The 12,226-nt window shown below is 39.2% G+C and overlaps 1 protein-coding gene across 1 annotated transcript in view; it reads left to right on the forward strand.

The window, feature by feature from the left end:
- Positions 1-11,908, forward strand: part of man1a1 (mannosidase, alpha, class 1A, member 1) — a 142,675-nt gene extending 130,767 nt beyond the window's left edge. The window contains exon 12 of the mRNA XM_077247081.1: positions 8,920-11,908. Within this exon, the coding sequence (XP_077103196.1) occupies positions 8,920-9,046 (127 nt within the window). The 3' untranslated portion in view covers positions 9,047-11,908. The remainder of the gene's footprint in view (positions 1-8,919) is intronic.
- Positions 11,909-12,226: the final 318 nt, after the last annotated feature.

Here is a 12,226-nt window from a genome sequence, read left to right on the forward strand (position 1 = left end):
AATCCCAGGAATCGATTAGTCATCCTGTTTTCAGTTGATGAATGAATGGAACATTATAGCGCGCATCCCATCCAATAAACGCAATAATCTTTGTGCTTTGTTACTATTGATATGAAACAAAGTCTCAGATTTCAAATTACGTCCATTTTCTTACGAAATTCAAAAACATAAATACCGTTTTGGCGCTGTGGCGTGAGATCGCTCTGGCTCAGCTCAAGAGAAACAGCAGCGTGGAGCACACATAATCTTCTCTTCTGCCTTAATATTACCAGTTACAGCGTGAAATAAACATGAATGAGCATCTGAAAGTGTGTTAAAAGATAGAGTATAACTTATCGAAATCCTTGTTGTCACATGGAATCGCTCAATCATTGTTTCAACCGAGGAAAGACGTCAGTGAAACAGCTTGTAAACAATGTCATGTGACGTCACATTTACCTCAGAAAAACCATATCCAGTGACCATGAACTCGTTAGTCGGCTAGAAAAATTAACTCGAGAGAGGAGCATTTTGCTAAATATATGCACCATATTACATATGCATTTTATGTTATTTTATAATTATTTTATGTTTTTCAATATTTAATGCATGTTTGAATAAATCTGGCAAGTTTTTATGACAGCCACCATTTAAATATTTATATTTCATATAACTTTATTATTAGAAAAATAAATAAAAGTGTAATTGTTTGTATACAAATCAGTTAATCTTTACCTTTAATATTAGGCTATAGTAGGCTAATGAAACAATTTTAATGATACAACTGACTCCCATAGTTTACAGCATTGGTTAAGAGATTTGTTTTCCTTGAGAAAATTTGCCATGTATTGTACCTGATATCCAAAATAATCAATATTGAATCGAATCAAATCGTAATCGAAATCGAATCGAATTGCAAGCTTGTGAATCGAAATCGAATCGAATTGTGAAATTTGTGTCAGTACCTAGCCCTAACTTCTGTATCCTGTTTTTTGGGTAGCTTTTCCCAGTTCTCTTTCAGTTTGATTGTGGTTTAAGAGGAAATCACAGTTCGAGTCTCACCCTGCCATGGAAGACAGTGGTTCTCCATTTCTCCTGCCTTTAATACTCTGCAGGAGTGCTTGCCCTTTGGCCAGGAGGAGCACAATGCACACAATTGAACACAGAAAAGACTTGAGTGAGCGCATCCAGAAACCCCTGCTTTCAGCTTTTCATTCGCTCTTATTCTGGTTGTTTCTCGTTCTGTTGCTCTTGGCTGTGTTTGCCTCTTTTGCACAGTAAGTGCGTATTAAGTAATGAATCTTCTTCAGAGGCAGACAGTCTGGCGGGCTGAGGGATCAGAGTTTCCTGTTCATAGAAATGCTCTCAGTGTGTTTGTGGGCATGACTGTGCTCTTTAACATGCTCACTTCAGCGCACTTCTGCTCCGCTTCACATGCTGAACCACTAAACGGAGAGTTCACGAAAAAAAAAAAAGAAAATTCGTTCATATACTCAATTCAATTCAATTCAATTCAAATTTATTTGTATAGCGCTTTTCACAATACACATTGTCTCAAAGCAGCTTTACAGAAATTGCATTTCGGAAATGTACATAGAAAAATACAGTTAGTTAATCAAGTATTAATTTATGGCATAACATATCGCCGGCTTTGAGTCGTCTCTTCACAGGCGTCGAGTCGTCTCTTCACAGGCGTTGGGGCATCTGAAGTCTCCGTGAGAGGCTGGATACAAACTGGAGCTGACGAACGCTATTTACCTCGGGACTAGCGTCCCGAGATAACAGCAGAAAGGCAGATGGGAAATAATTAGCATAGCTGATGTTCATAATGTTAATGCATTCGAACCGATTCAGCAGTATCAAAGGTTAAGCATTAAGTGAATGCTTGGTTAAAGAGATGCGTCTTTAATCTAGTTTTAAACTGGGACAGCGAGTCTGAGGCTCGTACAATATCAGGAAGGCTATTCCAGAGTTTAGGAGCTAAATGCGAGAACGCCCTCCCTCCTTTAGTGGACTTAGATATCCTAGGAATGACCAGAAGCCTCGAATTTAGTGATCTTAAAGAGCGCGATGGATTGTATGGCGATAGAAGGTCTGTTAAATACACAGGAGCTAAACCATTTAGGGCTTTATAGGTCAGTAGGAATACTTTGTAATTGATACGTAACTTAATAGGTAACCAGTGTAGAGATGATAAAATAGGTGTTATATGATCATATTTTCTTGATCTAGTAAGAACTCTAGCAGCTGCATTTTGCACTAACTGTAGCTTGTTAATTGAGGATGTAGGACAGCCAGCTAATAAAGCATTACAGTAATCTAGTCTCGAGGTCATGAAAGTATGAACTAACTTTTCTGCATCAGAAACAGATAGCATGTTGCGTAGCTTAGCAATGTTTCTAAGGTGGAAAAAGGCTGTTCTTGTAATATATGAAATATGATTTTCGAAAGTCAAGTTGCGGTCTAGTATAACACCCAGGTCTTTTACTGTAGTGGACAAAGTAACAGGACATCCTTCTAAATTAAAGTTGTATTGTAAGGGATTTTGTGGGTAGTTTTTTGGACCAATAAGTAGTACCTCCGTTTTATCTGAATTTAATAGCAGGAAATTACACGTCATCCAGCATTTTATATCATTTAGACACTCTGTCAATTTAGATAAGTTAGTGTTTTCATCTGGTCGTGATGAGATATATAATTGAGTGTCATCAGCATAACAGTGGAAATTAATTCCATGTTTTCTTATAATATTACCAAGTGGCAGCATATATATTGAGAATAGCAGAGGGCCTAACACCGATCCTTGCGGCACTCCATAGTCTACTGACGTTATCTTTGATTTTTCCCCATTTAGACAGACAAAATGGTAACGGTCTGATAAGTAAGATCTAAACCAGCTTAATGCCTGTCCCTGAACACCAGTGTAGTTTTGTAGTCGATCCAGGAGTATTTTATGATCGATAGTGTCGAACGCAGCGCTTAGATCGAGTAGAACTAGTATTGAGATACAGCCTTGGTCAGAAGCTAAAAGTAAATCATTTGTAATTTTAACTAGCGCAGTTTCTGTGCTATGATGCGGTCTGAATCCCGACTGGAATTTTTCATAGATATCATTTTCTTGTAAGAAAGAGCACAATTGAGCGGACACAATTTTTTCTAGTATTTTAGACATAAATGGAAGATTTGAGATGGGTCTGTAATTTGCTAAGTTATTTGGATCTAATTGCGGTTTCTTAATGAGAGGTTTTATTACTGCCAGCTTGAATATTTTTGGAACATGACCTAAAAATAAAGACGAGTTAATAATATTAAGAAGAGGCTCTTCGACTACAGGTAACACTTCTTTCAGTAGTTTAGTGGGTATTGGATCTAATAAACATGTTGTTGGTTTCGATGCAATGATAAGTTTATTTAGCTCTTCCTGTCCTATAGTTGTAAATCGGTGTAGTTGTTCTAGAGGGGCCATAATTGAGGCTGAATCATAAGACATCATAGAGGATTGTATATTTACAATTGTGTTTCGGATGCTTTCTATTTTCTCATTGAAGTAATTCATAAAATCATTACTACTATATTGTAATGGAATATTTTGCTCTGGTGATGTTTGTTTATTTGTTAGTCTAGCCACGGTGTTGAATAAAAACCTTGGATTATTTTGGTTATTTTCTATTAGTTTGCGGAGATGCTCAGCCCTTGCTGCTTTTAGAGCCTTTTTATAACGTGACATACTGTCTTTCCACGCGATTCTAAAGACCTCTAAATTAGTTTGTTTCCATTTACGCTCTAAGTTACGAGTTTCTCTCTTGATTGCATGCGTAGCACTGTTGTACCATGGTGCTTTAGTTTTCTCTCTTACCTTTTTTAATCTAATTGGTGCAACAATATCTAGTGTACTAGAGAACATGGTGCTCAAACTGCTAGTCATTTCCTCTAGTTCATCTGTTTGTTTGGGTGCACTGCGCAGCTGAGATAGATCAGGTAAGCTATTTGAGAATCTATCTATAGTGGTTGGAAGGATTGTTCTGCCTGGTCGATAACGTTGCGCAACGTGACAAATTTCAGCAGTACGTATTATACAAGTTACCATGTAATGATCAGTGAGATCATCACTTTGCGGTATAATATTTATATCAGTTGGATTGGTTCCATATGATATAATTAAATCTAGTGTATGATTTAGACGATGAGTGGGACCGCTGACGTTTTGCGTGACCCCAAAGGAGTTTAATAAATCTGTAAACACAGTCCCTAACGCATCATTTGTATTATCTACGTGTATGTTAAAGTCTCCAACAATTATTGCTTTATCGACATTGACCAATAGATCTGAGAGAAAGTATGCAAACTCTTTTAGGAAATCAGCATAGGGCCCTGGAGGTCTATATAGGGTAGCCAAGGCTAGAGATAATATGGATTTGTTTCTTGCATCTAAGAGCGTAACATTTAGCACAAGTACTTCAAACGAATTAAACCTGTGACCTGTTTTCTGAGTAACATTAAGAATATCTCTATAGATTCTTGCAACCCCGCCGCCACGACCGATCAGACGGGGCTCATGCTTATAACAGTATCCTGGTGGAGTAGACTCATTTAGACCGAAATAATCATTTGGTTTAAGCCAGGTTTCAGTAAGGCAAAGTACATCGAAACTATTATCTGTGACCATTTCATTTACAATAACCGCCTTAGGTGTGAGCGATCTAATGTTTAGAAGACCTAGCTTTAGAAATTGTTTTTGTTCACTGATATTTAGATTTTCTGGTTTAATTACAATAAGATTTTTGCTAGATCCTACACTAGATTTATTGTTTGGCCTCACTAAGCGAGGAATAGACACAGTTTCTATATAATGTTCTACACTACTTATATCAATTAAGTTGGGACAGCAAAGACTGTGATTTGGACTTTGACTTACTAGTCATATGGTGTGTAACGTCTTGGAGATGTTGTCGGACAGAACAGCCGCTCCGATTCTGCTGGGGTGCAGGCCATCAGCACGGTAGAGCCTAGGTCGCTCCCAGAACAGATTCCAATTATTTACAAAGAGCAGTTTCTGTTCATTACACCATGACATTAACCATTCATTTAGAGCAAATAATCTACTGAACCTTTCTTGTCCTAGTCGGTACGTGGGAAGCGGTCCAGACACGATGATAGTTGCTTCAGGCGATGTGCTGCGAACCGTCTCGATCAGGCTTCTGTAGTCCTTCTTCAGAACCTCCGTCTGCCGCAGCCTGATGTCGTTCGTCCCGGCGTGTAGGACCACAGCTCCGACGCGCTCGTCACCGTTCAGGATCTCGGGAATCTGTGCGGCGACATCAAGAACACGAGCACCAGGAAAACAGTGAGTGCGCACCTTACGCTTACCTGAGGTAGCACGGACATGACGGACCATGGAAGTGCCGATGATCACGGCGGCGTCACGTTCCGGCTCGCGAAGAGGGGAGAAGCGGTTCCGGGTGGAGATCTCGAAGACCGGGAGGGGGGGGGAAGTCCTTGGTCTGGTCCTGGCTCGTGTCTTCCGCTGTGGGATCACCCAGGGTCCGTGGTGTTGCCTCGGTGCCGGAGTGAATGAAGGCAGAGATGATCGCGTCCTCCTGGGCAGAGAAACGCACGGAGTAGACGAAGTCGGAGTCAAAAAGTTACTAACCACTGACTTGTGAGCATCGGCGCGTGATGTTTCGAGCGTTGATCGCCGATCTCGCAGCTCGGCTTGCTTCACCAGCAGAACGCGGATCTGTTTCTCCACCGACTCCAGCTCCAATCGTACCGAAACCAGCTCGAATGTGTCCTCACCTGCACTCAGAGGTAACGTTAGACACACATCCGATATGTTCGCCATTATAACAGATGAACAGTAAATTAGTAGTGATACTACCAATATCACTACTAATTTAGGACTGAAATGATGGATATAACACGTATCCTTTCAGTCAAACGGGTGTAAAATGAGAGGGTCGATAGGCGCGAGGCCACGCGTGAAATGCTAGCGGGCTAAAGGCTAGTAGCCGAGATTCGGAAAGTTGGATCTAAGTAGCGATATCAAAGCAATCCGATTGTTTTTTATAAGGAATAGTGTCGAGGATAAGTTCACATGATATAAAAATAGAAAGTGCTTGTTTATAAATGAGTGGTAAAGAAGAAAATCAGCGATTAATGAATCAATTCGACGGAGCTCCAAACACAAGGATACTCATCCTCGTGTCATTCCAAACCTGTATGATTTAAGGCCCATTCACACCAAGAACGATATACAGGTGAAACTCGAAAAATTAGAATATCGTGCAAAAGTTATAATTTTGATGATTATGGCTTACAGCTTGTGAAAACCCCCAATTCAAAATCTCAGAAAATTAGAATATTACATGAAATCAATAAAAAAAAGCATTTTAAATACAGAAATGTCGGCCCTCTGAAAAGTATAATCATGCATATGTATATAGTTATATATACTAAATATATTAGTTTCACCTTTTAATTTGAATTACTGAAATACATGAACTGTTGCACGATATACTAATTTTTCGAGTTTCACCTGTCGCGATAACGATATTGGCGTCCACACCATCTGCAGTTTACTATAGGCACATGCTGCAGTTTTGTCATCTGTCGCTTTAAATTATTTAAATCCATTAAAGCAGGATTGGATTCTAGATGGCTATCAATGTTTTTATAATTTTTCAGCTGGAAAAAATCGCTTTAAAACATAATTAACAATTACATTACTACCGTCGTTATCGTTATAGTTGTGGTGTGGCTTTCCCTATTCTCATAGAATAAGAATGATTATATAAACATTAGTTATTGTTATAGTTATCATCCTTGGTGTGAACTGGCCTTTACTTCCTTCTATGTAAAAAGAAACTGAAAGTCAATGGGATCCAAAACAAATTACCGAACCTCCATTTTGCTACATGATTTTTTGATTTTTTTTTTGCTGCTTTTGGGGTGCAGTTCCGTATTTTGAGGCTTTACTTAAAGGTGCAGTGTGTGATTTTTAGCGGCATCTAGGGGTGAGGTTATGAATTGCAACCAACAAAAGTTACGGTGGCCGACTGGAAGTGATGTCGTCGTCTGAGACAGCAGAGAGTAGCCAGTTCAGCAATGAGGTTTCTTTATAAGGATAAATTAAGAAATCATGTTTACTTAATTATTCAGTAAAACTACATGTTATTGCGAATATTATTGTTACTTGTTCATCATTGTGTCAGTGTTTTATTCGCTGAACTAAGCTTGCTTCCTTGACCGAAGAGCAACATAGTAACAAAACGCGTTTGTCCGTTTAGGGCCACCGTAGAAACATGTCGGCGCATTTCAATGATCGGGAACCCGCGGTGTGTGTAGACAGACTGTAGCGCTGTGTGTTCGCTGTCGGCTACGCTACAAACATGACCACACAATATGTCGACCTCCATAGAAGGGGGCGCCCGCGGTTATGGAGATATAAATGCCTCATTCTAAGCTAATAAAAACATAACGGTTCATTATGCTTTATACACCACTGAAAACATAGTTATGGATCTTATATTGCATTTCTGTCAACAGATCCTCAGAAATATTACGCGTTGTACCTTTAAGCTTAGCGGCTTCTCAAACAAGGCGAATGGCGAGACTTGATTTTGTCCACCAGGAATTGATTGGATGGTTGTGATTTGCTACAGCTGTGATGTCATGTGACTGACAGGTTGTCCCGCCCTCGTGCCAGTAAACGCATCATCAGAGAAGAGAAGAGATGTCACAAAAAAATCACAGTATAACAAATACTTCCAATTTAAAGTATTTAAAATGTAAAAAAGGATATCAGCTTGATAGCTGTTGGGTCCATTTCACTTGCAGATGCAGTGTGATACTGCTGTCACCTCTGTCATGAAATAAATCCTCTTAGTCTCGTTTATAATTGGCCTTAACCTTCCAGTTTGTTTCTAGCCAGTGGCAGGGCTTTAAAACTGAAGGTCTGAAGATCACGCTGGCTGCAAAGCGAGGTCAGGTGCAGTTTAAGCTGCCAGGACTGGTTCATCCAGTGGACACGCGTGATTTAGCTCTAACTCTGGAGGCCTGAGGTCAACAGCTTATATTTTCAGAGAGCCGTTCATCGGCGGATCTCCAGCCAGTGCGTGTTCACAGAGGAACCGAGAGGGAGGAAGGGTTACAAACCATTTTATCAATGTCACAACTTCATCAGGAAAACAGGCGTCAGCATCGCAGTCTCCAGCTGAAGTTTATAGACTGTATTTTAACGAGTGTCATCCGGCCTTCCAAATAAACCTGTGGGATTTTTTTCTTTGGCTGCAGGTTTTCAATTATGATCTTCATTTTTGAAACAATGTCCTTTAGCTGTGACTCTCAGCCAAAGGAAGTCAAATGTTCAGACTTTGTGTAGTTTGTAATCTCCATCCCTTATTACAGTGATGTTGTGTTGGCAGTGTCTTACTTTAATTCATCAGCACTTAGTCGGGAGATGTTCATGTTTTGTTTACGAAGTGAACGTTCAGAATTTAAGAGGTAGATTTATTTATGCAGGTTGACTTTAATGGAGATAATTAATTGCTTTAAATTACTTTTCTGCATGGTCAGAAAAAAAGTATTTATGGCATTACATTAGAGCTGTAAAATTTCTATCTTGGAGAGAGAGAGAGAGAGAGAGAGAGAGAGAGAGAGAGAGAGAGAGAGAGAGAGAGAGAGAGATTGCAATTATAAAAATACATTACTGCATATTATAATTTCTATATTTGCTGGAAATATTTTTTATTCTAAAATCTCTAATAAGAGTCTAGTGATGATTATTTCCCCCTCATAATCTTGATGTTTATGCTTCTGATTCATGTACATAATATTTATTTCCAAATACCACAAATCTCTCACTGGCAATCTGTGCATTGCTATATCAACTATATACAACATAAAGTGCCCTTTAAAAGATTTTCTTTCTCTTTTTTTCAGGTATTTGTATCTGCTGTTCTCAGACGATGACCATTTGCCCTTCGATCAGTGGGTGTTCAACACAGAGGCTCATCCTCTTCCCGTCATTAAGAAACCGAGCCCAGAGTTAGCCAACCATCTCAAGTGATGTTCATCCTTCATGAAACGTAACTTCCTGGACCTTCTTTAACAGTGGACAAGAACTAGGGGTGTAAAACCCTGTGGCTGGAGATTTCCTGTCCTCCAGAACTTCTGCTGGAGTTTCATGCGTTTCTCCACAGCCCTTTCTCCTCTGCCGTCTCTTTCTCGGGATTCTGCATGCTGCCCCCCCGCCCCCCCCTCACCCCCTCTCTCTCTCTCTCTCTGTCTCTCTCTCTCTCTCTCTCTCTCTGTCTCTCTCTCTCTCTCTCTCTCTCTCTCTGTCTCTCTCTCTCTCTCTCTCTCTCTCTGTCTCTCTCTCTCTCTCTGTCTCTGTCTCTCTCTCTCTGTCTCTCTCTCTCTCTCTCTCTCTCTCTCTCTCTCTCTCTCTCACTCTCTCTCTCTCTCTGTCTCTCTCTCTCTCTCTCTCTCTCTCTCTCTCTCTCTCTCTCTCTCTCTCTCTCTCTCTCTCTCTCTCTCTCTCTCTCTCTCTCTCTCTCTCTCTCTCTCTCTGACACTCTGGACATGTCTCTGAGCCTCAGAGACCAAGAAGGACCATATTTCCTCTGTGAGGAGACCAGACCAGAACGTGTTTCGTTTTTTATTTGCCCTCTCACACACTTTATAAAGCCATAGGTAACTCAAAGTGCATCGACATCCTTTTCTGTTTTAGTTTTTATTTCTTTTGCATCATGTGTGTTTACAGAAGCGAAGATATTAAATATCCACCGAACTTCGCCGTCTCTTGCTGTCCATTTCGTTCGAGTTATGTTTGGTTCGGTATCTTGAGGCTTTATTCTACAGTAAGGTAGTGAAAGCAAGTCAACTAGTGCCTTTTAGTCTTACTGATCAATTTAGTCACGTTTTAATAGCAACGCTCTATTTATTTTCGCTCTGAATAAGAGCTTCATCCTACTTGGCTTCAGTCTTCTTAAGCTTGTGATGGACAGTCGTTTATCATTCATTCCTCTACATTCGTGAGCTAACTTTGTTGCATAAAATGTGTTTAAAATGTGTTTTAATTGTTTACTTAATCAATGGAGACAGAGACTTTTTATCCTAGATGTGTAAAATACTGTAGAGTACTTTGTGTTAATTTATTACTCAAGACGTAGGGTTTTTTGTCTTTTTTCATTGTGAAGGGCAGAAAACTATGGAGCCCCTAATGTGACATGGTGATGGAAAATATTTCAATGCCTTTGCGTTCTCTTGCAAAATGATTGCATTCCTCCAAGAAACTTGCAAAAGATTTGCAGACTCTTTATTACGTTTCCCAGAGAAACTTTGCCTTTGCCCTTAAAAGCATTTAAATATAGTTTTTCCTCCCACCTCCCTCCACATAATGAAAGTTTTGCAAATGAACAGTTTCTTGGGGGAACCCCCAAGTTCTTTTTTTATTTTTATTTTAAGAAAGCGCAAAAAATTTAAAGCAAATGCAAAAGTTTTGCAAAAGAGCTGAAGATTTGAAATAGAAATTTCATCCCATCTCTATTTTTATTTTTTATTTTACCATTACCATGTCCCTTTAGGGGCTCTGTAGTAAACAGTGATGAAGCTACTCAAATCCATTGGGAAAGTGTTTATTAGGACACGGTCAGTCAAAAAGGGGAGTGAATATTTGTATGAATGTACCACCAAATGTGAATTGAACATACTTTGGCCTAGTTGTTGTGATTTTATCATTTTATTTGTGTCTTTTGATTTAACATGAAAGCACAAAGTTGTGAGTCAGTATGTTCGGGTTCTCTGTGTAGAAAAGAATAGGAATATTACTGTAGGACAATGTGACAGCACAAGTGAAGATTTTCAGTGGAAAATAATGCAAACCAATGATTGCAACGCAGTCCACGGCACTGGATACAACACACACACACACACACACACACACACACACAGGAAACTAACACATTGGCATGCATATACATCACTTCATCTATTACACATTACATTCCACATTTCAATTCTAGGAGGAACGCTCCAATTCCCGTCTTATAGTGTTTTGGAAATTGACACCTCAAACTTGAGGATTGAATAGCAGGATGTGATTGACAGGTTTGTTCCTAGTGTCTACATTGGCAGTGTTTCCAAAATAAGAAAAAAACCTGACCCACTCTGCTTAACTAGTGGTGTGGTGCTTTAACCAGTGTATTATACTGGTGGATCTACATGGGAAAAATACCTCAGAGGTTCCTCTCTTGAGGCCAGCGACTGCAACACTTGACATGGTATCTCTCTGCTATATGTGTGCTAGCGAGTAACGTCATCTCGAGGGAGGCCCGTCATAAAACACTGTGACACTGTAGATAAGACATCGCGTTCACTGTATTCATGATACTGCGCATCTAAACGATGTTTAGCACTGCCGCGGCTTAGCGCGGACTAGCGCTTTGTGCTGTCTCTTTAGTGAAAGTGATTCCTCAAGCTGTGACTGAGAATCTTCGGTGACAGTCTGGAACAGGAATAGGAGATGTGCTTTTCAGATTAAAATTTGTCGTTTAAATATTGTGTTGATCTTGCATAGAAAATGCCTTTTTTCGTTTGTGATTCTTGTCGTTTGTTATTTCTTCATGAGACAACCTCAGAAATGTAACTACTATATTGCTGATAATCATTCCATTGCACATAATCTGATTGTTTTTGTTATGCTTTTCTTTAATATATATGCAATTAATTTTGTGGGAAATTGTTTGGTTTTATTTCTTTTTTCGTTAATTTGTTTTTTAATTGTACATATTTCATTCTGGCAGACTGCCAGCCATCATTTATATAAATCTTATGATCTTATCATGTAATAAATTATATTAAAGCAAAAGTTTTTGATAAACTATATTTGTTACACTTCAATTGTGAATAAAACAATCTTTTAATATGATATTGAGTTGTTGTTTTTAATGGGGATTTCTTTTTTTTCTTTTTTTTTAACCTCTTTATTCAAATTATACCTTCTACAGAACATTCATGCTTGGGGGCGGATCTGACTCATACGAGCCCGACACTGCAAGAGAATCAACAACTCTTTATTTTTCATTTTTAATTGCCGACCATAAAGATGCATCCAACAGGTCAGATGGTTGGCATTCTCAAACTGTTGAATTAAAATGAATCATCGCTGTTTCCATCTATAAATTGTCTGTCTGTTTATCATCTATCTGTATTCGGTTTATTCTTTATACTTTATTCTAGAGCTGTC

This window comes from Siphateles boraxobius, unplaced genomic scaffold (genome assembly GCF_051911475.1).
Source record: "Siphateles boraxobius isolate OS27281-9 unplaced genomic scaffold, OSU_SipBor_1 105, whole genome shotgun sequence".
Taxonomy (NCBI): Eukaryota; Metazoa; Chordata; class Actinopteri; order Cypriniformes; family Leuciscidae; genus Siphateles; species Siphateles boraxobius.